Source organism: Populus nigra, chromosome 18 (genome assembly GCF_951802175.1).
Source record: "Populus nigra chromosome 18, ddPopNigr1.1, whole genome shotgun sequence".
NCBI classification, from domain to species: Eukaryota; Viridiplantae; Streptophyta; class Magnoliopsida; order Malpighiales; family Salicaceae; genus Populus; species Populus nigra.
This window is the reverse complement of record NC_084869.1, coordinates 3,746,231-3,774,229: the sequence shown is the minus strand read 5'-3', so window position 1 is coordinate 3,774,229 and position 27,999 is coordinate 3,746,231. Positions and strand designations below refer to the sequence as shown.

Below are 27,999 nucleotides of genomic sequence, written 5' to 3'. Positions count from 1 at the left end.
ATTACTAATTTCAAAGGAAAATCTCCCAACTTGCCCATTCTATTCCATATCTCACAAATTTCCAATTTAGGCCACCACTCATCACCATGCTCTTGGGAGTTTGAGACTCCGATCCCACTCCCATCAACAGAGATACAAAGAAAAGAGATTTCAGTTTTTTGACCTTCTAAAGGGAGAGAAAGGCATAGTAGTTTTTGTTTTTGGACTTTTTATAGGAGAGAGCCATTTGAGATTATTTCTGTTTGCCACCAAATTAATCTTTTTTATGTGACCTTTAAATCTTTGTGCCTCAAAAACTCCAAGTGGGTCATTCTTTCTTGGTTTCCTGAGGTCCTACTATCCCCCTTGTTTGTCTTTGGCTTTGCTGTCTCTCTGCTGCATCTCTGACCTTTTCTTGTTTCCAAGCTTAACCCTCCTTAAGACTCTTTTTTCTCTCTTTTATGTACCTATCTGCCTTATATCCAAGAAAGATCCATTCTTTTCTGTCCTGGTATTGGTGTATTCTTGTTGAAGGCAACAAATATCAATTCTTGTTAGCGGGATAGTCATTTTTTGTGTATTGCATGTAAGTAGACAAGGAGTTTGAGCTGGAACTTTTGTTTCTTTATGAAGTAAGGGTGTTGCTGTTCCCTGGAAAAGAAGGTTTCTTCTTTCAATTCAAGCATCTGGGCGTTCTTGATATTAGAAAAGCTGAACTTGGTATTGCTTGAATTGGTTATTAAAAGCTTATTGGATTTGATGGGTTGATTTTTGGTCAGTTAATGTTGTGGGGTTTTGAGGCCTTTTCGTTTGTTTGAACTTAATTTGTGTTTCTCTTGGTTTTGTTCTAGACTTTTAGTGATTGAGATTTCATGCTTGGTCCAAGGCAATGGAGAGGTTTATGGCCTGATTTTTATTGCTTTAGCATTGAACAAATCAGTATAATACTATGAAGAACTTTCTTAAGAAGCTTCATATCATGCCCAATCAATCACAGGATGCAGAGGGGTCGAATTCTTCAAGAGGCCATAAGTCCAGTAATGAATCATCCTCTGATAATAAGTTTCTGCATTCTAGGTTGCAGGAGAATAAGCCCTTTTCGGGTCTTTCAAATTGGTTAAGTTCAGTTGCTAATAGGAAAAGTCCTAGCCCACCATCTTCAAATGTGACTAGAGGAGAGAGGGTGGAGCAACCGGAGTCGATTAGTAGTAGTGGTTTTGATGTTTCAGAAGGTGCAAGGCGTGATTCAGTGTCTTCCACCTCCAGGGATCCTGATGTTGAGGAGGAGTTTCAGATACAGCTTGCTTTGGAGTTGAGTGCAAGAGAGGATCCTGAGGCAGTCCAGATTGAGGCTGTTAAGCAAATAAGCTTGGGCTCTTGTGCACCTGAGCATACTCTTGCCGAACTCATTGCTTATCGGTACTGGGTTAGTTTGTCTCTTCATTTTCCTCTTGTCTAATCTATTCAAAGTTTCCTTTTTCATAATCTAGCACAGTAGAAAGTTACAAGGAAGAATTTTTGCTTCGTAGCTACTTGTTAAGCCAACTCCTCTATGATACAATGGTTTTGAGGAAAATGAATACGAATGGAACTTATTCATTACATTGTTCTCCTGACAAAATTGAAATTGCCAATAAATTTATAAAAATTGCTTCTATTAATTAGATTGTTTCTGACATAATGACAATGGAACTGCGAAAACAAGAGAAGCAGAGCAAAATGGCCGATGAGGGTGTCGTTATAATCCTATGTTCCTGTCTCCATCCTTCTTCTTATCTGTAATGAAAGAAACTTCTGAAACTATCAACCTATAGTATCATTATAGTATTATAAATAATATTGTTAAAGGTTCACTATAATTTTGTTAAAAGTTCACTATAATGCTCCTTTGAATTATTAACTCTAAGCAGATGAAAAGCAGAAATAGTGGACAAATGATGAACACAATTTAGAAAATCTGAAATTTTGGTACATATGAAAGAAGAAAAGGAAAGGAGGAAGGAGTAGGGACTTTTTAACTTTTATCAAGTTAGTGGAGATTACAAAAATGCTGATTGGAAGAGAAAAAGTTTAGGACATGGAAAGCCACATCCTTCTCAATTTTGGTATTGTAAGTGAAACTATGGTGGTAAAGACAGGAGTGTTCTTGACAATTGACTGTTTAGTTTCCTCTTTCATTATATATGACTGGACATTTACTAGTGTGTGAAGTTGGTTCCTCCAACTCCTGTTTTGTGTCCCGATTTTAATGAGACCAATTACTTGAAAGCATGCTTATTTTGGTCCTATTAGACATGATCTTGTTGGAATACTCACTGTCAAGGAGATAATTGATGGTTTTGTTCTAGAAATTGGAAACCATGGTCTTGAATACTGCAGTAATGGAGGGGATATTATTACATGTATGGATTAGTGCCTGCTATTGGCCTATTGTCACTGGAAAATCATCTAGGAGAATGTCAGTGCTTTTCCAATGTTACTTTTCTCCACCTGGGAAACATAGCAAAGTTCAATTTTTCTCGTTCGATCATGACATCTGTTATCTTCTTTGCAGACCTGTTCTGCAGTCTCTAGATTTGGATCGTATCTCACTTTGCTATGCGCTGAAGATATTTGTAGACTAATTGGAAGTTTATATGTTATATACTAGATGTTTCCCTTCAGTTGACATGTTTTTCTCAAACTTAATTTTTCATTTGTTTATTCCTTTCTAACCCATCTCATATCATAGATTTATGCGTGCTTCACAGAATTACAATGCTCTTAGCTATGATGACAAGGTCTTGGATGGTTTTTATGATCTCTATGGTATCATGACCGAGTCCACATCAGACAAGATGCCTTCTCTTGTTGATTTGCAAGCAACACCAGTCTCAGGTGGTGTCACCTGGGAAGCAGTGCTGGTCAATAGGGCCGCTGACGCTAATTTGTTGAAACTTGAAAAGAAGGCACTAGAGATTGCTGTCAAGTCAAGGTCAGAATCTCAAGTTTTCATAGGCGTGCGGAGGCTTGCTGTTTTAGTTTCTGATTACATGGGTGGATCAGTTGGGGATCCCAGCAACTTGTCAAGAGCATGGCGGAGTCTTAGCTACAGTTTGAGAGCAACCCTTGGTAGCATGGTTTTGCCACTTGGTTCTCTTACAATTGGCTTGCCTCGTCATCGTGCATTGATGTTCAAGGTATTGCTCCAGTTTTCATTTTTTATTTTAGTACCAGATACTCCTAGTCTAGGATGCTACTTCAACTTTTAGGTAAACAGTGAACTTCTGCAGACAAATTTGAAAATTGTTCTGGACATTTTATCGAAGTTTGTACTTGAGCATTCTATGTTCTCATGCTGAGCACATATCTTTATCAACACTCTTCTAGCATCCATTAATGAGTCTGTGCTGTAGGAGAAAAGTTTGCAATTGTTATGATGGATTTGTTGAAATCAATCCTGAACATGCTATATAGATCTATCGTTTAAGGCAGGCTAAAATACATCCTCCACAAATGAACCAAATAGGTCCTTGATTTTTTGAATTGCAAATATCTGCAATGATCTTCATTTACTCAGTTTGGCCACTGCATCTCCAGTCTATCCGATAACAAACTTCAATAAACAACCTCTATCAGGTTCTTTAGAAAGTGACCTACAAAGAACATTTATTAATTAAACTTAGCCTCTAACCTCTTCAAAGACATGGATAATTATTGGTGCATTTACCAACAACATGGATATTCATGCTAATAGAAAACACTCACCTGGAGATAAGCTGGTTTTCACCTTCTCTTAGAGCAGCTGTTGCCAAAGATTCTGACGTGTGATCACTAATGATTGGCCTTGGCACCAGTGAGCAATGCAATTGTATTCTTATCCTTCTTGTAGCAACAAAAAATCAATTTTGTTGATAGCAATCCTGGTTTGAACTTTCTGAAACTAAGCACATGGAAATATGGTGTCTTTCATTGCAGAAGCAAAACTGCTTCCTGGAAAAGGCACTGGCATTGTTGAAGTCATCTGAGATTTTTCATGGCTTGTCTTGCTGAAGCTGCACACATCTTTTTTCCTTAGGAATGTTGAACAGCATTGAATTCTGCGTTTCATATTCTATGCCAATTTTTCAAGAGAGCAAAAATTTACACCAATCATCATTCCCTTTCATGTTTTGTTCTATGCTGAAAAGCATGCCTATGAATATTTAGTTCAAGTATCTTCCACATGTTAGTGTTTGAGAATTCATTGACATATTACTGATGTAGTCTCCTGACCAGTTACTTTTTTTCATAATTATGAGCTTTGAATTTGCCATATTTCATCAATTTTTTTTATGAGATGGTTTGTACAGTTTGGAAGTCCTGGTATCTTACTAATTGCCTCTCATCTCTACCTTTTGCTATATATGGTTGTGTAGGTTTTGGCTGATAGTGTTGGTATACCATGTCGGTTGGTAAAAGGGCATCTGTACACCGGTTCTGATGATGTGGCTATGAACTTTGTAAAGATTGATGATGGAAGGTAATTACAGTGCACAGTAGTTTATTTTATTTTCCTATCAGTACTGAAGTTAAATAAATTCTACTGGATTGTTTAGGGCTTAGCTCATTCTTTGCTGGTAATTACAGTGCACAGTAGTAAATTGCCTCTAAAATTTTGTAATATGTTGTAGGAAACAATTGAAATGCTTAAAAAGTGTTTATTAAGGTGATAGATGTTGCAAATTTCAGGGAATACATTGTTGATCTAACTGCGGATCCTGGCACACTTATTCCTTCTGATGCAGCTGGATCACATATAGAATATGATGATTCATTCTTTTCTTCCAGTCCTTTTTCTAGAGACATTGACTCTTATCGTATAGCTTCTTCTAGTAGTGGACACACAAGTTCATTTGAAGAACATTCAGAATTAGGGACATTGGAAAAGAGATTCAGATCGAGAAATATTGCTGCTTTAGGGAACCAATCTGATGTTAGAGGTGACTCTCATGAGGGTGCTAGTTTAACTAAGCCGAGCAAAGGTGAAGAAGAATCTACAATTTCCTTGAATGATTTTGGAAAAATTTCCATTGCTGAGAAGGTGCCAGTGCAGGAACTTCCTGGCAGACCTATTTACCCTTCTTCACATGCACGCTCTCCTTCTTGGACTGAAGGTGTTAGTTCTCCTTCCGTGCGTAGAATGAAAGTGAAAGATGTTTCACAATATATGATAGATGCTGCAAAAGAGAATCCACAGTTAGCCCAGAAACTTCATGATGTGTTACTTGAAAGTGGTGTTGTTGCGCCTCCTAATTTGTTTACTGAGATTTATGCTGAACAGTTAAATGCGTCTACTGCTGAGGCCACGTCCCCAACAGAAGACAAGGATGGTCACAAAAAGAGGACTGAAATCCGATATGTGAAGGATCAAGATGAACTTGTTCCTGCTCGATTTTTTCCTCTACTGCCTCCTAATGAACTGCCATATAAATCCAGTTCACCTGGTAATCAACCTGAGCAATCTAAACCTGTGGAAGGTTTAGGTGTCAAACATCCTTTTGATACAAAGGAGATCACTGGACTACCCATATCATTGCAGTCTGAAGTTACTCCTGTGAAATATGTAAAAAAGGTTCCTGTAGCTGCAGCAGCAGCAGCTGCTGCTGCTGTTGTTGCATCTTCTATGGTTGTTGCTGCAGCAAAGTCAAGTACTGACTCAAACCTTGAACTACCTGTAGCAGCTGCTGCCACTGCCACTGCTGCAGCAGTGATGGCAACCACTGCAGCTGTCAACAAGCAATATGAGCAGGGTGCACGAAGTGATGGAGATGCAGATAGTGCTGGTTATGAGCCACACGGAAGTGGGGACAAGGGAAGTGGGGGCCGTGGCAGTGGGGGCCGTGGCAGTGGAGGCCGTGGCAGTGGCGGCCGAGAACACAAAGCTTTAGTTGTCAATTCAGAAGGTGAGAGAATATCCGACAGATTGGCTGTCAATGATCGCTCAAAATCTGATGCTGGACTGGATGATGTTGCAGAGTGTGAGATTCCATGGGAGGAAATTACCTTGGGTGAACGAATTGGACTTGGTACTGCCATGTGCACATGCCATTATTTTCATGGCTTCATATCTATTGTCAATCCTGGTTACTTCACTCTCATTTAGGTTTCCTCTGATTGCTTTTGGTGCATGCTTTGTGTTGCAGGATCATATGGAGAGGTATATCGTGGAGACTGGCATGGAACTGTGAGTATTTTCATGTTGACCTGAAAGCAGAAGCTTGTTTGCTATCTGTGTTGCATAGATGTGCTAGAAAGACAATAAATGGCTTGTTGTTTTTGGAATGATATATGGGATGAATGCCAGAACGAGTACAGTTGAATTTGAAGATTCTTTTTCTCCATTTCTTTTCTATTAGCTAACCCCTCCCCCCCTACCCCCCGATAATAAGAGCTACAATTTGAAATATTTAAAATTGGGACCAACAATCTAAAAGACCTAGATATGAAGGTTTTACCCAATTGGTATATAATTCTACGAGGTTATGTATACTCTTTAATTGTTTCTCATGTTAGGAAATTAGGTCCTCTTAAATCCTTATAAGATTCTCATCAGTTTTGGGAAAGGGAATCCAAGGTAGCAAGTTTTGCCAAGAGAAAAAGTTATAGTGAAGTTTGACAGCTGGGATTGTGTGATTGTGCCTACTAAACAGAATATCTGCTAACGATCATAATACTCTATCTCAATGCTTATATATTTGTTTCTACTCGTGTATTTCGTAGGAAGTTGCTGTGAAGAGGTTCCTAGACCAAGATATTACGGGTGAATCTCTTGCAGAATTCAGAAGTGAGGTATAAGCCCATTCTGTTCTTGCTGTTGTCTTAGTAATTCTCTCATTTGATATCCTCGAAAGCAAAGCCTAGTTGAATATTTTTATAATGCTTGCAGTTGAAGATGTCTTAACCTTGTGGTAATTTCTATACTGTTAGAATATATCTGGGTGACCATGCACGTTATGTCTCTTTATTGCATGGTATAATGCTGCTTCCCAGGTATCTCGTACTGTAGATGATTTAGGTCAGCAGTCGTGTCAATTGATGGTATTGTGATTTTCATGCTCTGTAGCCAATCTGAAGAAACAAGGACAGGCTGAAGAAATAACTATGCTAGTATTGGGTACATGTTCCAGCAACTTAATGATAATTGGGTTCGTTAAGTTGATGCTATAGGTATATAAACACATTCACAGAAAATTCACACATTATGGGATAGCCTCATAGATGCCACATTGAAATTGCAAATCATGATACGGTTATAGTACTCTTTTAATTTTTTTTCTTTTGGCTCCAATACTTTGGCAACAGATCATTTGTTCCAATCATTAGCCTTCCAATCTGAGATCTTTGGTATACTTAACCTGCTAACAGCTAAACCAGTGAAAACTTTCTTCAAAGGATTTCAATGCTTTGTTCTGTATGCTATCGCATCATGGACACTGTAGTCATTGCATAAAATATATCTTGGCTGGAGTAGATGAAATGATTTCCAGGAATTGGTCCTTCATATGCGTGCAAAGAGGGGATTTTGGTAGGCATATATGGTGAAATGCTTTGCTTCTGTAGCCAAATTATTGATCATGAAAAATTCTATTCTAATGTTGGCTGCTTCATATTCATCTTTGCAATTACAAAAAAAGGGTCCATGTTTTGCAAATTAAGAAGTTGTTTGACATTTTAAATTTTCAAGGTTAGACACTTATAAGTTTGCTTGATTTAACTGCACCTTTCTGTTCAGAATTTTTGTTGAGTTGTTTTTAAATTTTAAGGTTTAGCAGTGTTATGTCTTGCACCTGGCCATTTCTTTCTCTCTTTACATGTTAGCAAAATCTTTTCATACTTCTTACTAGGATTTGCTTAAAATATGCAAAGGAAATGTTTAATTTAGCAAATCTGCCTGTGGTTTGAATTGTTAGGTTCGAATCATGAAGAGAGTCAGGCATCCCAATGTGGTTCTCTTCATGGGAGCAGTAACTCGTGCCCCTAATCTTTCAATTGTTACAGAGTTTATTCCTAGGTATTTTGGTGCTCCATAACTTCCATGCTCTTAATTGTTTCTCATATTATATCATCTGCAATTAAATATTTGTTTTTTATTAACTGCTAATGGAACTTTCTGAGGGGCCATTGTTTGGTCCTATGAGAACAATCATTTTCTTGCAAACTTGATGAAGGGTAGGACTGTCTCCAAATTCTCCCTCCCAAGAGTCCATTTATGTGGTATAATATGAGCCTTATAAAAACACCGATATGGTTTGTTCAGGTGCATGATGCATGAATAATCTTACTTCTAAGGACTTCTTGACCTGTTCTGCTCAATTTGGGTTTAAAATGAAATTTGTATGATGCTCAAGTACTTGTACAGTTCATTTTCCTATAAGATAATGTGCAAGTTCCGATGAAAAATGAGGTTGTAGCAAGATGGAAAGGAGATGCTAATACTCTATGCTTTTGTAACAACTGAAATGGTTTCATCAGAAGATTTTGTATTTGATCAGATAGTTTAAGGCACGTACACTGTTGTATTGGCTCATCAGACGTGTTAATTTGTCACCGGAACTTTCATTTTATTTTTCTTTTTTCTGTTTTCTTAGTTGAACTTATGGTAATGTTTTTCTTGTAATCTGTATCATAGTTTATTGGCTAGATTTCAACAACTGTGGTGGTGCCCTTGCCTTTGAGTTAGAGTTGTAGTTTTTCTATACCAAATATTCATGTTAAAGGGTGTATTGAAGCATTCCAATGTTTTGCAGAGGTAGTTTGTATAGATTACTTCACCGGCCTAACAATCAATTGGATGATCGTAGGCGTTTGAGGATGGCTCTTGATGCTGTATGATTTTGTTAATCTTTATATATGTATATATATTCAAATACCAGATAGCATAAATCTTTTTGATCCTGTTGAATTCATTGGAGATTCTCTCTTTTGCATAATTGAACCATTTCAGGCTCGAGGAATGAATTATTTACACAGCTGCACCCCAATGATAGTACACCGTGATTTGAAGTCCCCAAATCTTCTGGTTGATAAAAACTGGGTAGTGAAGGTGTCTATCCTTTCACCAAGATCTTTGAAAAAACATTTGAAATATCTTCCATGCATTTATTATCTTCCAAGTTTCACCCAGCATGACTCTAAATTCCTTTTCCTTTTCTTATCTAGGTATGTGATTTTGGGTTATCGAGGATAAAGAACAGCACATTTCTATCTTCAAGATCAACAGCAGGAACGGTAAGCTGTGCCAGATAAGCTGCACCTTTCTTTCTCGTAGCTATGCAGTATGTACTTATGTATGTATGCCTATGCGCACAAGCAAGTACTAGCATTTTCCCCATGCATCACATGGATTTATCATAAATTATAACATTATAATGATTATATTTGATTGTTCACTAACAATGATTTTTATTATAGAATTCGTACCAATGTATAAAAATGTGTTAGGAATAATTAACTTCAAATCTAATAACCACTAATGAATTTTTATTAGTTGAAAAGTATATCTAGAATTCTAGTTTTTTGATCTTAGCACACTCATCACATCAACACAAGGAGAATTAAGTACTGCCATGTGCTCACCTAATCATGGTTCATGATTTTGTGATTTTTGAGTTTTTATTTATGATTTAAAAAAAAAAATTATGAGGGATGATTGTTGTTTGCTTTTTTTGTTTTAATGTTTCTTAGGGACATGACCATTATTATAAAAAGTCATTTTGCATTCACAAGATTGCATTGAATCTAGTCTATTGTTTATACTACAATTATCCATAATTAATGAGTAATCATAAAAACACACATGAATCTAACATATGTTGTGCAAACAAATTACTTGAATTTATGACATTAAATATAGGAGATTATCCTTTAAGATACATTAGTGCTGGTACAACATGGGAACCTGTAACAAAGCTAAGAGAAAAAGAAATTCTTGCCAAGGAAGAAAAAACTCAGGATACCAAACACTCTATACCATAACCAATGAGACTATTTGAGCATCAAACAAAGGCATGTGGTTTTACTATTACTATCTCAAATCATTTTTTTACATAGAAATTACAACCATTCAAGCATGCATGGGTGCGTAATTAGTATACTAGTAGAGTAGAAGCAATTCCAATTGAAATCATTTCGAATGCCGGATTGACAAATAGATTGCTAACTAGGAGGAATCTATTTTAATTGATGTTTGATTTGTTTCATGTAAATTACTTTTACTTTCAATCTCATCAACATAATAAAGTATTACTAAAAATATGAAAATGTCATAGATGAAGAGTACACAAAAACATGAAATAATAAATTTAAATTCAACAAATTTAAAAAAAGATACAAGTATATTAATTGCCAAAAAAATTTGTGTTTTTTAGAGTGCATGTAAACTACTTAATGAGTAAGGATCCAATGTATATGATCAACATAATAAAATTCCATCAAAAAGAGATGAAAATACCATAAATGAAAAGACACAAAAATATAAATTAATAAATTTAAATTTAACAATGTAAAAAGATGGATAAATAAAAAGAAGTAATCATATGAATTTCTGAAAGATTGTGTACTATATGATCAATATAATAAAATCTTACCAAATTTTAGGAAATATTATAACATTAGTTTTGATAAATATTATGTTGCTTTAGAAATGATTATTATTTGTTATGTTTTACGTAAACGTATACTTTTATAAAAAATGAAAAAAAAAAAAACATGTACCACCCATGCAACAGTGGGTGATTGGCTAGTTTGCACTAGATAGGTGGTCCATGCTATGTCGTGGGCTGGGTCAAATTTTTTCTAATATAAAAAAGCTCATCTGCTATGTTATTTACATATACCAACATTTAGTTTGTAATCTGGTTTCTTATTTCCTTGAATAATCATCTTGTTGGTGTTTTCTTATTAGAATTATTACTTGTAAAAATTTAAATTCCTCTTGTATGACTCTTTAGGCAGAGTGGATGGCCCCAGAAGTGCTAAGAAATGAACCTTCAGATGAAAAGTATGCGGATATTTCTAATATTCTTTCAGAAACCTCAGAAACTTTTCATTTTATGATTATATTGATGCAAGAATCAACATGCAGGTGCGATGTTTATAGTTTTGGTGTTATTTTATGGGAGCTCTCTACTTTGCAACAACCATGGGGTGGAATGAACCCAATGCAAGTTGTTGGTGCGGTTGGATTTCAACATCGCAGTCTTGACATTCCAAATGATATGGATCCTGCAATTGCTGATATAATTAGGAAGTGCTGGCAGACGTGAGTATTCGGGTCCTTTTATCTTCTCTGTTTTAGATATACCTGATTTCTTCATCTCAGTTTGATACGATAGTTTGGAAACATTCATTGCTTTATATTTCTGGTTGAGTTAAGCTAGAGTATAAACAGTTTCTACCTATGGAAGCTGTACTAATGCTAATGAAACTGGTGGCTTGACTGAACATATTGTAACGATTTTTAAAGGCCCATTCTCCCTCTCTTTCATATTTGAACCTAAAAAACAGAAGTAAAACATCTCTTAGAAATTATCAGGTGTCGAGTCTGGGCCCTTGTGTCTGAAGCAGCGACCTCATCTGTAGAGATTGCATTTTGATCACTGACTTGCCACTGGTATCTCCAAAGGAATTAATTCAATCAATGCACGTGAAAGAAACACAGCTAGTTACATGTTAGAGCTTCTGAGCATATCATATAGATCAAATTTATGCTGCTATGTATCATGTCAGTGCATGTAATTTTACTTTAAATGTGTTCTTTATCTGTTTAGTGAAGTGAATCAACATAAAATTGACGTTAGACATTCCTTGAAACTGTAGAGATCCAAGATTGAGGCCAACATTTGCAGAAATCATGGCTGCGCTGAAGCTATTGCAGAAGCCTATAACTGGTCCACAAGTGCCTAGACCAAATTCAGCGTTGAGAAGTGGGCATTAGAAGGGTCAGCTGTCGCAAGGAGCTGAAGATCAGGCAGGTTAGCAGAGCAAGTAGGTGCCTAAACTGAGCATTAACTTCGTTGGATTGCCTAAATATGGAGGCAAATCGCAGACTGCTTGGGACAAGAACGAGAGAGAGATTGGTCGAAGACCAGACATATGCTTTGATTTGAGATGTTTGTGGTTCTTTTTCTGTTTTCCCTTGTTTTATTTTCTTGTTCAGCCGTTCTCAAGGTTGTATATTTCTTTGTAAAAATTTTCACATATGAACTGGAGAAGCAACAACATAGTTGTAAACCATTTTTTTTTAGCCATGGAAACTGAGGCAAGATCTAAAATGCCGTCAGCTTTGTGCTGCTGCTGCTGCTGCTGCGAAGAGCAGACAGCAAAGGGCAACGCTCCAACTCATTGGGTCCCAAGCAAAACTTGGGGAGTAACCTCACCCTTTTTCACAGGTAGAAAACATGGGTATTTGCCGAGGTTAAGGGGGTGGCGGCGGCAAGATCGCACTGTTGGAAAGGAAAGCTATTTCCTGATGCTGGTAACCCCCAAAGGGCACAAAACTTCCAAAATTCACCTGTTTTCTAGAGACTTCTCAATTAAGTTCTAAAGCAATGCCACCGCAAATTGAAAATGATACATTTCTGCCCTCCCAAAGACCACATTCTGGATTTGCGCCTCCCTGCAACGAAAGAGATACTGTTTAATAAGCCTCTTCATTGCCATCCCTTCTCATCATCACAAAAACCCTCCTCCCTCAAAATTATCTCAAACGCTAACGCCGTAGCCCAAACCCTACCATCTTTTCTTTTTCTATTTTTTCTTAAAAACCCAACTCCCTCAAAACCTTTAGCTATACTTTTCATTGATTTCATCATGGCTGGTGAAACCCGCCTCAGCATCAACAATCTACGCACTACCATGCAGATTATCAAACAAACCACGGCAACCTTCAATACTAATTTCTCCACCTTAATCCTTCTCTCTCGGTGGCTCTTCACTTTCCGTACTTTGATCGAAAACGGGACCCGCAATCTCACCCGCGACGCTTCCCTCGATTCCTTTTTCTCCCGCCTCGACCTTGCTGACCGCAACTACGGTAGCCTTCATCCCCTCCGCCCCACCTTCGACCGTGACGACCCTTCACCGGGAAAGACAATGCCGACTCTTCCTCCCTCTTCACTCTCCCTTCCAATGGTAGATCCGTCATTCTCCAAAACATTGAATTTGATGATGGAGTTAAGCTCCCTGAAATCATACATTCTGGAATTGAATTTGATGCCGAGAAGAATGCTTTAGGTTTTGAAGATGATGATGGTGATGATTAGCAAAGGAGGAGATGATGAGGAAAATGGGTTTTCGCAGCAGGATATGAATTTGCGGTTCCTTTTTGTGCCTGGTTATTATCTCCTAACGATCGTAGGATTTACCGTCTTATATTCTTGTATTTCAGGGATTGTTTTTGTTGTTGTGGCTAATGATTTGTTAGGAAGACATGATTCTTGCATTTCAGAGGTTTCTGGGTTGGGGCTAAAGTTGGGTTAAGAAGCTAACTTGGTTTTCTGTTTGAGATGGGCTGTAAGAAATTCTGAAAGTCATGGGAATGGTTTGTTGTTTGTTCCTCGGATTTATGATTGGTATTTTCTTTTTAAGCTTTTTATATGGCTGAAGTTGATACCGTTTTCGATTGTGTTTCCATGTTTTTTCGAGCTCGAGAGGTACATGCCGATGTAGTTCCTTCTTTGGCGGGCATTGGATGAGGTGGTGGCGTTGGTAATGGCGTTGGATTGCTGGATCACGATCGATTCTTCCCGGAGGACTGGTTTTGAGATTATGAAGGAAGGTGTGATTTGATATCAAGGATGTGGCATCAGGCAGTTCTGATTAAATGTTATGAACATGTGATTGTTGAAGGGACAGCTGCAAGATATCATCTCAGTCGGGTTCTCGGAGAAGACTCAGCTTCTCGGACAATGTGTAAGGAAGCTGATTCAGGTGGAAGGAGGTTCGGGATGAAAGAATTGGAGGGATTGATTGATGGCCTTAAATGATACTAATCATTTTTCCATTTCTAATTTCTAACCTGCAACTGTTGCTGTTAATTTTCTCTAGTTTCTGGATATTTGGATGGAATGGGACTGGTTTAAAGCATGAGATCATAACCAGCCATGAATTACAGGCACTTCTATCAGGAGGCAATAACTAGTGTGATGCTGTTGATCATGAAGGAATTGGTTTTTGTGTGTGAATATTACCTAAATCCATTTAAATTTCTGAAAGATTGTGATTACAGAAAAATGGAGTCCTAAATGTTTCATGACTCGAAAGACTCGAAAATGGAGCTTTAGGAGAAATTTGAAAAATGAGAGCAGGCATGCAATAGTTATTTTTTAAAATATATTAAAATAATATTTTTTTTTAATTTTTAAATATTATTCTTAATACTAGCAATTTGAAAATATAAAAAAAATTAATTTAAAATAAAAAAATAAAATAAATTTATTTTTAAAATGGTAGCAATGAGAGAGAGAGAGATCCACCATTTAAATTCTATCACATAAAAGGATAGGGTAGGACCAAATATTTACACTTGCAAAGAATCGCTTTTTTTCTTCCATCTCTCATTATCTTAACCAAGAAACTATCTTGAAGCCTAAAAGATGGCTACCTTCTTTGGGTCTCCACCATTTCTTTCCCATCCGTTAACAAGAACTAACTTTTCTTCGTCATCACAAACACCTCCGCCTCCCACCCCACCTTTCCCACCCTCGCAGCCAAATCCATCTCCACAGCTAAGCAGCAGTTCATCTGAGCAACCGCAGCTACCAGCCTCGGTTAGAGTGCAACAGCAGAAGCCTCCTAAACCTGCTGGCAATTCTGCTACCAAAGTTGAAACCACTGACTGGATAGCTTCCACATTAACTAGGCGGTTCGGCCTTGGTGCTGGCCTAGCATGGGCAGCCTTTCTTGCAGTTGGTGTGGTTTCAGAACAGATCAAGACCCGCATCGAAGTCTCCCAACAAGAAGCAGATACAAGGTCTGTACCATAACTTTTCGATCAATCCATCACGTTATTTCACTTTGATGCTGACCTTATTCATATTGCTTTCCTCGATTGTCCAGCGAAGAGTTGAAAATTATTATAGGCACATGAATTAAATTAAATGTTCATTGAGTTGCAGTCTTGCAGAATTGTTTGAATTTCACTGAGAAATGAATAAGCATTAACCCCCTTACTGGCTTGATGTTAGAAATTGTAATTGAAAACCTCCATTGTGACCATAATGAACTGGGGCTTTCAGATTCTGAACGTTGGATGACAGAATGCAGCAAGTACAAGTGCACTAAATTACAGTGGGTATTTATTTAGCAACATGAATCCAGCAAGCAGGGTAATTTTAGTGCTTTGAGAATTGGTGAAATCAGAACATTATAGGCACAACATTTTCAGAAATATTGATTGTGATTACCATCTAAAATGAAAATTCTGCCACCATTAATTCTAAACAGTTTTGATACCAGCACCACTTTGAAAGATTTGACACGATGACATGCCAGTGGGTGTCATTTTTACTTGTCCATGTACAGTGCAGTAACTCTAGTAACCATCGAATGAATTGGATGGCTCATGGCTAGCTGAAATATACTGCTAAGATTCCTTAATGATTAGAAAGCCCCACCATTTGTATCAGTCTTAAAACCATGCTGCTACTAACAAGATTCAGTCTTGTACAGAAATGTTGATAAAGAGGAAGAAGTAGCATTACCTAATGGCATAAGGTAATTGTTTCCAAACTCCATGAGACCCCCGTGACATATGTTCTTGTCCTGAAACTCATTGCACTTGTTATTATAACAGGTACTATGAGTTGAGAGTAGGTGGCGGGGCTTCTCCAAAGCCAGGGGACTTGGTGGTGATTGATCTCAAGGGGAAAATTGAAGGCAGTGGAGAAGTGTTTGTGGACACATTTGGCGGTGACAGGAAACCATTGGCTTTAGTAATGGGGTCAAGGCCTTATAGCAAGGGAATGTGTGAAGGGGTAGAATATGTACTGAGATCAATGAAGGCTGGAGGCAAAAGGAGAGTTATAGTCCCTCCTAATTTAGGTTTTAGAGAGAATGGTGCAGATTTAGGCACCGGTGTGCAGATTCAACCATTTGCAACTCTTGAGTATATTGTTGAGGTTGAGAGAGTTTCCATTGCACCAGCTTAAATGATCGTGATCCGGAGAGTGCACTCAGTTTCTGTTACAATATTTCAAAACATTTCCTTTTTCCCCCCTGAATTATGATTGAAAAAATATACCGAACATAGTAAATATTCCATTTTATAATATATAGCTATAATAATAATAAATAAATAAATAAATAAAAAACAGAATGGCTGCAGGTGATTCTCACGAGTAGACTATCATGGTCATGGTCTAGCTAATGTACCTTGAGTTTAGCCAAAATAGGTAGAGAAAACAACGGAACTAATAATGAAGAGAAAGAACCATAGTTACTCTTATTTGTTTAGTATGTTTTGTACAACTCATATACATGGCTAATATAGAAAAAGGTCTCGTCTAAAAAAAGTAAATTGACATACTAGCATCTAAATTTTAGGACTAAATTATAATAATTACAACCTGACTCAATCAAATCACTGAGATACGATCCACAAATTAAGTTTTAATTGTTGTTGATTCTGAAATTCCAACAAGCCTCCTTAAGCTGAAGCATAGATGTCCAAAGTTCCTAGCTTGTGAAGTAGTGTATGAAATAATAAGCTATCAAATGGCTTTGTGAATATATTTGCTATTTGCTGAGCTAAATAAACATGAGTTGTCTTGATTAAGCCTAATTGTATTTTCTCACACATAGTGTAGTTGTGAATCTCAATGTGTTTTGTGTATTTAATGGAATACAAGGTTGGCTGTGATGTGTAGAGCAGCTTGGTTGCCACAATATAAGAGGGCTGACTGTAAGTGTGTCACTTGCAGGTCATGTAAAAGGTGTTTGAGCCAAACTAATTCACAAGTAAGTGATGCCATGGATTTGTATTCTAATTTTGCTGAAGAACGTGACATAATCGATTATTCTTGCTTTTCCAAGATATAGGTGCTCCTTCAAGAAAAACATAGAAGCCAGTAACCTATCGTCTAGTCGTTGGGCAACTTGCCCAATCAGCATCACAATACCCTTTCAACTACAGCTTCCTATATGATGGCAATAAAATGCCTTAGCCTGGTGCTTGCTTCAAGTAACGCAGAACACGGTGAGCTGTATCTAGGTGGGTTTTCCTTGGATGCTGCATAAATTGGCTAAGAACGTAGACTAGGAAGGTGATGTCTTGACTTATGATGGTGAGTTATAGAAGACGACCAACGAGGCATTTATATTGTGATGGATCTTTGAGCAGTTCACCATCTAAAGGGGTGAGTCATTAGTTTTATTCCATTGAAATTTTAGTTGGTTTTGCCCCAATCATACATGCATCCTTAAGTATATCTAGAGTGTATTTACGTTGGGAAATAACAATACTTTGCTTGGAGTAGGCAACTTCAATTCCAAGAAAGCACTTAAGATGGCCCAAGTCCTTGATCCAAAAATTATTATGAAGGAATCTCTTAAGCTCTTAAACTGTGGCATTGTCATTTCCTGTGATGATCATATCATCAACATAAAGTAATATCGTTGTAAAAACGGCACCTCGTACCTTAGTAAATAAGGAATAGTTTGCTTTGGATTATTGAAATCCAGCTCTTTTGATGGTTGTTGAAAATTTAGAGAACCAATATGATGCTTGCTTTAAGCCATTTATGGACTTCTAAAGTTGACACACCATATTCATCCTCTGTCGACGAAGGCTAGGGGGAGGTTGCATATAAACCTCTTCATCCAAATCGTTATAAAGGAAGACATTCTGGATGTCGAGTTGGTGCAAGGGCTATTTACAGATTGCAACAACATCAAGTAAGCATTTAAAGGCTACTAATTTGGCTACAGGTGAGAAGCTGTCTGTATAATCAAAACCTTCCATTTATGTGTAACCCTTGGCGACTAGGCGAGCTTTGAATCGGTCAATCGTGCCATCATAATGGTGTTTAAGCTTATTTAAGCATTTGTTCCCACTGGCTCATTTTCCTGCTGACAAGAGAGATAAAGTCCATGTATAGTTTTGTTCAAGGGCTGTTAATTCAACTTGCATAACATCCCTCTATCGGGGATTAGATTCAGCCTGTGCAAACGATATTGGTTCGTATGGGCAGAAAGACTTATAATAAAACTATGGTGAGAGAGATATATGACATAAGAAACAAAATTAGATAAAAGGGTGAAGGGTACCTCGACGAGAAGATGATGATACAGGAGGAAGCATGATGACGTTGAAGCAATGGTAATCTTGAAGATGTGGTAGTCGGTGGCGATCATGGTGTCTACAACATGGAATGATAGGTGACATAGACTTTATTGATGATAAAAACGTCTTAATGGTATTATGTATGGATGTAGGAGATGGTAATTCCCTAAAGGAGAATGATTGTATGATGTGGTTTGGGGAAAGAGAAGGCGTGAGAAAAGTTGTTGTAATACCGTGTGAGGAATGTATTGGCAGCATGGTAGGTAGGGCATCTGATAGGTGTAAGGAAGTGGGTAGTATATGTGGGTAAATGACATCTAGTAAAGGTAAATGTAGTACTGAGGGGTCTGGCTAACTAGTTTATTTATTTGAAGGTTGAGTATAGAATGAAAATATAGATTCATGAAATGTGACATCGTGATTAAAGAAAAAGGTTTTGGTGGAGAGATCATAAAGACGATATGCCTTTTATCCTAGAGGATAACCCACAAAACACATCTGCATGCCCTAGAATCAAATTTTTGGGAGAGTGTAATGTTGGTGGCATAACAAAGATAACCAAAAACCTTCACGTGATGGTAATTAGGTGTGGTATTATAAAGCTTTTCATATAGTGAGTGTTTGGAAAGAACAAGTGTTAGTAATCGGTTTATTATGTAGGCTGCAGTGAGAATGTTTTCCCCCCAAAACTCAAGCAATATATGAGCTTGGAATCGTAGAGCATGAGCAACATTTAAAAGATGATGATATTTGCGCTTTATGATTTCATTTTATTGTGGTGTTGTTGGATAAGAGTGTTGAAAAGAATTCCTAAGTTGTTAAAGAGAGGTCACATAAAAGTAAACTCGCTCCCTCCTATTATCCACTCTAACTTGGTTAACATCATATTGGAATTGTGTTTTGACAAATGCAATGAAGGATTTTAGTAAAGTTTGTGTTCTGATTTAAATTTTATAAGGTGTATCCAATTGCAGTGTGAGAAATCATTTACAATTGTTAAAAAAATAGCGGGCACCAGAATGTGAATGAGTGCAATGGGGACCTTAGATGTCACAATGTATAAGATCAAAAGGTGCATGTGATGAAATGGAACTCAAATTAAAAGGTAGTCTGGTTTGTTTTACCATAAGGCAGATTTCATAATGCATATTAGGATGAAAAGAAAAATTAAGAATTGTCTTATATAAAAATTGAAATGGTGTAGTAAAAGGGTGTCCTAGACAGTAATACCATAAATCTAGAATGGTGAAGATGGCTTGGCTCAAATTTCTGATGGTGACTTGATGGTTGTGTGCTTGGATAGGTAGTATAGGCCATTATGCTCCTTCTCGAGTCCAATCATCTTTATTATGCTCAGGTCCTATAAGATACAAAAGTTAGAATGAAAAGTGATAATATAATTTAAATCATAAGTAAGTTTACTGACTGAGAGCAAATTAACTTGAAAGGAGGGTATGCGAAGGACATTATTGATGTATAAATATGGATTAACTTGTACAAAACCAATTGATAAAGTGTCTATGTGCGAGCTATTAGGTAAATGAACAATATCATAGTAAGGTGTTTGAGACAAAAAATAAGAAAAAGAGGATTTATGATTACTTACACTGTTATTAATGATACAAGCTTTACAACATTTGGAATTGTGTTTACCTGTCATATTTCCACAAAACTGATTTTTACCGAATAATGCCTTTATTTGATTGTACTCTTCTTCTATGAACTAAAGTATGGTTTGAAGTCCATTTGCTGTAGTGTTGGGTTTGATCATGCTGTGGGTATTATTGGCTGGAAATCATTTGTTCTAGTTTGGTAGCTTGACAGCTCTACCATGAAACTTGTGCCCTGGCAAAAATCCAATGATATAATAGCAACGATCAACTATACGTGTCTTGCCCTCACAATGTGTACAATATAAGGATTTGCCTTTGCTATTTTGTAACCTTGTAGGTTGCTTATTCTCTGTGTTCCTTGTGTTTTTCTTCACGTTTATGGCATGAATAAGGTTATCATGAGCATCAACAAGTTGTCACTGCTTTTCTTTTTAAAGCAGAAGTGAGTAGATTTTTTTTAATGTTGGGAAGTGGTTGCATCAACATAATTTATCCACGAATAGCAGAGTATGTGTCATTTAAGCCCATGAGGAATTGAAGGATCCGCTCATGTTCTTCTCTTTCAGCAATCTGCTTTAATTCTGCACAGTTATATAAAGGCGAATCGTTGTATGATTCAAGCTTGTCCTAAAAAGACTTGGGTGTCGTATAGTAAGTTGCTATGGTATGTTATTGTTGACGATGCTCAACAATCCTTTGCTTGAGTTCAAAGATACATAAAAGATTCCTTTGTGAGAATCGTTCACTAAGATCTGCCCAGACATTAATAGTTGTGTTAGAGAAGATTATGATATTAGTTAGGGATGGGTTGATAGAATTGAGTATCCATGATTTCACAATCTGATTGCATCTTCTCCAAGCTCTATATTTAGGGTCCTTCTTTAAAAGTGCTTTGATCGTGCCATCAGTGAAGCTAAGCTTATTTTTGGCTTCTAGAGACATCATCATGGCATGACTCCATGTTGTGTCATTGTCACCTTCTAGGGATTGAGTGACGATAGCATGACTGGTGTGATATGAGGGATGAATGTAATAGGGATCATAAAAATTCATTATCTTTATCAAATGCTTTTTTGATGAAGTTTCAGTCATGATGATATTGGCGGAAGCAAAAACAATGAGCAATATTAGGCACTAGACTTTTGTTCTGATACCATAAAGAAAACAAATGAACTAATAATGAAGAGAAAGAACTACTATTACTCTTATTTGTTCATTATGCTTTGTACAACTCATATACATGGCTTATATAGGAAAAGGTCTCGTCTAAAAAAAGTTAATTGACAGACTAGCACCTAAACTTTAGGACTAAATTATAGTAATTACAATATGACTCGATCACTAAGATATGATCCAAAAATCAAACTTTAATTGTTATTGATTCTGAATTCCAATAATAGGGATAAAGCTTCCATTCTAGTACTATTATGTTTATGCTTTTCTAACTCATCCACCTCCATCGTTTCGATCATAGTAGACTGCAGCTCTGAATCTTATCCTAGAAATAAAGAATTCATCATACAATTAATGTTTGAAAGAAAGGATAAGCTGATTACAATTCAAATTCTACAAATGAAAATATCAAGATGAAAGAATCGAAATCACTGACCACCAATATGTTGTGCATGTTGACCAAATCACTCGGCAGATCTATAATTTACTATAATATTAAAGCTAATAGGTCTATGTTCTTTAAGTTTAGAGCGAGCTGGGTTATATAAGTAAACTGGATACTATGGCTCAAGCAGAACAACACACCCAAGTAACCATGGAAAAAACATAACTGCTAATCTCTCATGACTTTTAAATTCTAGAACAAAGAGCTTTTGTTGTATAGCTACTACCATTAAAACTATAAACATTGTTATTAGTATTAAACGCAAAATCAACATTCAATTTTCCCTTATATTCATTGCTAAGGTGATGTGTTTTCTTCTGTAATTGATCCTTTAAAGATATAAAACCTTCGGCTTTCTTCAAAAGATTAAACTTTTCATCGTCAAGTTTTCAACAATTCTACTGCTTGTTGATAGATCTGAATTGTTGATAATCAAACAAGAAAGGAAAATAATAATAATAATAATAATAATAATAATAATAATAATAATATGCTTATTTGATTTGGACATAAAAGCATCATAATCAATGAAAACAAATACAACGATGTCTCGCCCAATCTAGTATGGAAAAGGAATAAGCCAAATTGATGGTGGCCAAACAAGATTAGAATCACATTTGTAGCCTACCAATGACTCAATTCGTTTGCTATTCAAGTCATACACCTATATTAGAGCCTCTAGATATTCTTTCATAGTGACAACTAAACATGTCATCTGTAAAGTATATACTATTTCTTTTAAGTTCAGAAAAATCCAAGGATGATCTTGACATTGAAGTGTTAAACAAAATCTAAAGTATATACCATTCATGCACCTAATTGATAGAGATGAAGAGAAAGACAATTATAAACTTAAGTAACACAATCATTTTTAATATTTTTTTGTCACATGCATCTGAAACAACCCTCTCCATTTTTTAAAGGGATGCAGGAAATGAATAAACAAGAGATGAGATATGATATCATCAATACAAATTTTTTTTTCTAGTTAATAATGTTTAAAATCACTTACAAAAAATATCTATATGTTAGACTTTGAAGGGAATTGTCGACACAATTTTTATCATTTTATTTTCTCTATTTTATTAAAAATCCTATAAAAAAATAGCGACAATGGAATATATTATATTGCTATTTACATAAGAAATTATTGATGTAAATTTTTATTGCTATTTTCATTGGAAATTGTTTATAGAATATTTTTTTATTAATATTTTTGTCACTATTTACTAATTTTCTATTAGTGTTAATAATATCCTCATCCTCGCACACATCTTTGTATTTTTTTTTTTAAGATTTCAAGAATTGCACACACAAACTTTATATGCATTTTTTCCATGCAAACACCATTTTTTTAGCCAAAGACACTGTCATTAGCTAAGGTCATCAACTCTCCACTAATGGTAAGTATGGCACATCAAATAAAATATTCTTACCAACATCTCCACCAATAAAAAATATAACACAACACCCAATAACTCAATATTTCATTAAAATATTTTCTTTCTCCATATAGTAAGTTCAAGGATAGGGTATATAAATATACTCAGTCAGCAAGTAAGAAAGCAAGCCCATCCTTAGCCATATAGATGTAAGGCCATATTATGATACGCAAAGCCTTAGCCATGCAACATGCAAGTTTTTGGCCATAAAAAGTCAGAGTAAGTTCTTGACCATACAAGAGATAAGTCCTAGAAATACATACCAAGACAATCTTTTCCATGCTACACACATAAATTTTCTATTCATACATTTCTCTTCACACACACACACACACACACACACACACTACATTTCTCCTACACTTGCTAGCTTAAGTATTAGAGGGTCACATGTCTCAATACATGACTTATTTTACAAGAAAGCTCATGGACTCGCCAAGCCTAGTCACTCCATCAACCTAAAAGACAGTCATGAAAAGCCCAATCATGTCTAAAAAGTTTTTTGACCTCATCAATTGCGCTATCTATGATAAATAAAACAAAAGCTAGTTCATTTTCTTTCACTCCTCATCAAAAGTATTTTCCATGGCTAATAAAACTATAGTAAAGAATAGAATAACTAATCTCTTCACCGTAGAAACTGTAACCCTTATAGTCTCTAACAACTCTCCTATCAACTCCAATTGCTTAATAATTTTGTTCAAGCCATTTAAGAACAACTTTGCACTCCTCTATTAGAAATACAACACGCAACTCCATTACGTGCACAAAATACTGATGAGTGTTGAAGTCATGCAAATTTAAACCTTTAAAATCAATGATTTGTAGTATACAGAATAAAGGTATCATACCATAAAGATACAAGTATTAGAACTTAATTACTCAATCAAGACAAGCTATTTAAATTTAAATTAAAGCAAATCAAGTAAAACTGCACTAAACATACTTTAATTGATAAGTAAGTAAAAGATAAGTTTTTTATGATCTAAACTAACAAAAACATCTTAGAAAGTTAGGAAAATAAAAGAAATCAATTCTGAAAATTAAGAGATAAATTGACATAATGTAAAATATATAGAGAAAAGGTTTTAACATCAATTTTAAAGGAAGTGTTTCTCAAGGATAATTTAACATCAATCATTGAATTATATATGTTTTCTAATATAATTTATGATCATAAGTAAATCAATTATGAAAAACAAGTTTTTCTACTTATCTTTGCTTTTTAGTTAACGTATAGCTTCAGATATCGTCCAAAAATCTAGTAGATTTTCTCTAATTAATCCTAATCCCACTAGGATTCCGTGTTTATGTTGGATTTCTAATGCAATTATAATTTACACTTCTTAGCTCCCATGACTCATCCCAATATGCTATTTCTAGTCTTTGAAATTGTGTTAAAAATGCTTCATTTAGCTCCATTTTACATGTTATGTCTCCATAACACTATTAAGCACAAAATAAATTACATACGCTATTGTAAGACATAGATCTTGCATAAAACACAAAGAATAAGGTACTAAAAAGATAGAATAATATAAGTATATCAAATACATAAAGATAACTCTATTTCCTTAAAAGAACAAGACATAATGATCTGTGGAGTATGTATGATACCCTAACTATTTAAATGGCCCACTCTCACTAAGAAAAGCACTCCTCAACATGTTCTTGCCACATTCATAGTTATCTCCATTAATCCTCCTCTAACTCTCACTTGTATACTCCCCGACAAAAAAAAAACCAAACCCGAGACGAGATCAGTTACCACATGACCTCCTAAAAATGAACACTACTTCCACCATGTGATAGACTATTCTCTTTGTCATTCACCTCTTCAAAGAATGTGTCTCTGCAAAGATCAACTTGGACAACTACGACGGTTTTACAGATCCTAGAGAGCACATTTAAAACATCACAAACATTCTAGAACTTAAGATACAAAAGAGTGAGACGAATTGATACGATTCAAACAAGGTTAGATTCAGATTTTGGCGTAAAATTTCCTGCTATCTTGTTTTATGCTATTAAGCATAACTCCAAATCTAACGGTTGGATCGAGCTGAAACTTTACCAGAAGATTCTAGAGGTATTTATCTATGTTGGGATAAACTTTTAGTGAATCGAAGTTCGGGAAGGACTTCCTATTTGTCAACGATCATTTTCCTACAAAAATATTATAGCTTGTTTTGAAAATCTCCTAATTCTATAAGGATCCTTAATGGACTGCAACATAATTTCCTTGTAATCATGAGGTTCGCATCGCGGACACAATAAACCCTAACAAGTTTTTTCACTTTCATCATAACCATAATCATGATGTTGAGGAATGCCGTGCTCTAAAAAGTTAAATAGAAAAATTTATCTTTATAGAATATCTCCAATACTTTATGGAAAAAAGATGCAACCTGAATAAACAAAAAGAAATCCCAGATAATACAATACTTAATATCAGGTAATTTTAAAAATTATATCTCAGTTATATTGTATACTTTTGAATAAAAGAGTTAATATTTATCATCTACCTAGCCCACATGTACCGTTATCTTTCTTTCTTTCAAATTTTTGCTCCTCCTTTATCATCACTCATTACTACTTTATCCGAACACATGTACCACCTGTTTTTTTGCTACAACTCCTTTGAAACCCTTCAAGAATCTACTTTACCAAGGAAAATTCTAGAATTTTCACGAACACTGAAATTTCCACATCAAAGATTCTCATGGCATACAGTTCAATAACATCAACAATTTTCTCAAGAGGTGTGTTATTGACTCATTTATTATTGTGTTCTTGATATTAAGATGTACGATACCTTAAACATTCGACAACAATCAACAAAGACGAAGCTGGGTACTAATAACAAAGACAAAATACCAACCACATAATACCCAGTTAGCGACATGGCCCAAAATCCCATGCTAAAATAGATTAGGGTCTGTTTGGAATATAGATAAAGATGTGGTTTTTTTTATGAACCCATACAAGCATTAAATAAGTTGTGCATAGAAAAAAGCAACTACGTATATCTATCCCTCCAAATTTATACCCCACCGGCGGCAGCATCATCCATTGATCAAATCAATCGTCCCCGTCCAAAATAAAGATCTAGGAACCCATGTTAGCGGCCATCATCTTCTGAAACTCCTCAAAATTAACACACCCGTCACCATCAGAGTCAACGTTCTTAATCATCTTCACGCACTCGCCCACCTTACACTTCATCCCCAGCCGGCTCAGCACCTGGTGCAGCTCCGCCGTTGTGATCAGCCCGTCACCGTTCTGATCATACAGATCAAACGCGTCCCTCAGCTCAGAGGCGGCGGACGCAGTGGAGGGCGATCGACAAAGCTGCGCAAACTCTGCCAAATCAATGTGTCCGTCCTTATTGGTGTCGACATCCTCCATCACGCGGCAGAGATCCTCCGTGGTGTAGGTGGACCCCGTGGATTTCAGCACTTCTCCGAGCTCCGAAGTTGAGATCTTGCCGTCACCGTTTGCGTCGAATTGGTCAAAGACCACCTTGAGCTCCTCCGTGTCGTCGAGTTTCACGGCGGCGGCGGGTTTTGGTGCAGTGGTTTTGGCGTTTGGGGTTGCCATTTTTGGGAATTTTTTTAAAGGGAAGCAGGAAAGCGAGTTTCCGTTGCACGAGTAAAGAGAAAGGGGTTATGGAGGGTGAGGAAAGGAAACTGGAAATTTATATAGGATGAGAGGACAGAGGCGAATACTATAGAATTGTTTGTTTGGTAGTTATTTGTGATTTTTTTTTTTAAATAACTTTTTATACAAGGAAGAGAGAGAGATGAAATATTTATTTTTGACAAGTATGGGCAAGGGAGACGGAAAAATTGGATGGTCCATGCTGCTTTTGGGAATTTCATGGAATTTTGTTTTTTATATTAGTATATAAAAATGATAATTTAAAATAAATAAAATTTATTTTAAAAAGAAAAAAACACAGCGTGATGACATAAATAAACCATCTTAAAATCTGTGAGGATTTTAAATTGGATTACTAGTGATTAAATTAGAGGTAAAATGGTCAATGAAAAAAAAAACGAGAAGACTTTTCTAGTAACTTAATCTTGATTTGTATCATATTATGATGCCTTATTATTATTATTATTATTATTATTATTATTATTATTTTGTAATATTTGGGAACATTGTGTTTGTAACTTATCAATTATAATCTTTGTAATCTCATAAATTATGTATATGACTATAGTTAAAAGGCAAGATAAAATTAAAAGAAAACAAAGAGTGAAACTAATTATTATAATAATAAAAATACTTATATACTGAACATCATTTTGTTTGTGTCATATAAAAAATAACTTATTTTAAAATATTTTATATGTAAAATTTTTATTTTTAATTATTTGATTATGTTAATAAATATTATTTAAGAATAATTGTTTGGTGTTTTGCATGTATGCAAGCTATGTATGGATGTCACCTAAACTTGGATTTTCTGCTCTCCTGATAAGTCATTTGAGAGTGTGGTTAGACCATATTTTTCTAAAAAGAAATTAAATGTTTTAAATTAATATTTTTTTTATCATTTTGATATATATTGATATTAAAAATAAAAAAAAACATTATCTTAATGTATTTTCAAGAGAAAAACACTTTGAAAAACAACCTTACCATACTCCCAAACAAGTTTTAATACCAATGCTTGGTGGAACGTGCCATTTATAATTTATTAGGTTTCACACCAACTAATGACTTAGGAATATATCTGGGGTTATCTTCGATCCATACTTAGGTTAACAAGAATACTTAAATACTAAGAAAATGTTTGTTTTGTGGTTCAATATGCTTTTTAAAATGTTTGTTAAATTATTATTTTTTGTGTAAAAAGTATCAAAATGAATTTTTTATTATAGTTTTTGATAATTTTAATGTGCTAATGTTAAAAATAAAAAAATATTATTTCTAATTAAAAAAAATACTCTACATTACATTAACAAAACACTTAGCATGTTGTTGACAAAGTAAAGTACAGATTATCGTATTGACAGGCTAAACATCTATTGTAAG

At 35.6% G+C, this 27,999-nt stretch overlaps 3 protein-coding genes across 8 annotated transcripts; 2 read left to right on the top strand and 1 right to left on the bottom strand.

The window, feature by feature from the left end:
• The first annotated feature begins 19 nt into the window (after positions 1–19).
• Positions 20–12,248, top strand: LOC133678787 (probable serine/threonine-protein kinase SIS8). Of its 6 annotated transcripts, XM_062101282.1 has the most exons (14): positions 22–1,398; positions 2,711–3,158; positions 4,377–4,480; positions 4,690–5,903; positions 5,976–6,026; positions 6,144–6,184; positions 6,721–6,789; positions 7,911–8,011; positions 8,748–8,826; positions 8,945–9,043; positions 9,160–9,228; positions 10,950–10,999; positions 11,084–11,260; positions 11,818–12,248. In XM_062101282.1, the coding sequence occupies exons 1-14, from the start codon at positions 929–931 to the stop codon at positions 11,933–11,935; spliced, it is 3,090 nt and encodes a 1,029-aa protein (XP_061957266.1). In that variant the 5' UTR covers positions 22–928; the 3' UTR covers positions 11,936–12,248. The 6 variants fall into 6 exon arrangements, with proteins under 6 accessions (XP_061957267.1, XP_061957266.1, XP_061957264.1 ...); XM_062101280.1 differs by having other exon boundaries at positions 23–1,398; positions 4,690–6,026; XM_062101281.1 differs by having other exon boundaries at positions 23–1,405; positions 2,730–3,158; positions 4,690–6,026.
• A 2,280-nt stretch (positions 12,249–14,528) lies between these two features.
• LOC133678788 (peptidyl-prolyl cis-trans isomerase FKBP17-2, chloroplastic-like) lies at positions 14,529–16,268 on the top strand. Its single transcript, XM_062101286.1, has 3 exons — positions 14,529–14,971; positions 15,670–15,714; positions 15,794–16,268. The coding sequence occupies exons 1-3, from the start codon at positions 14,595–14,597 to the stop codon at positions 16,146–16,148; spliced, it is 777 nt and encodes a 258-aa protein (XP_061957270.1). The 5' UTR covers positions 14,529–14,594; the 3' UTR covers positions 16,149–16,268.
• A 9,435-nt stretch (positions 16,269–25,703) lies between these two features.
• On the bottom strand, positions 25,704–26,690 carry LOC133677956 (probable calcium-binding protein CML27). Its single transcript, XM_062100102.1, has one exon. It carries the CDS (start codon positions 26,551–26,553, stop codon positions 26,062–26,064), a length of 492 nt encoding a protein of 163 aa, XP_061956086.1. The 5' UTR covers positions 26,554–26,690; the 3' UTR covers positions 25,704–26,061.
• Between the last annotated feature and the right edge of the window lie 1,309 nt (positions 26,691–27,999).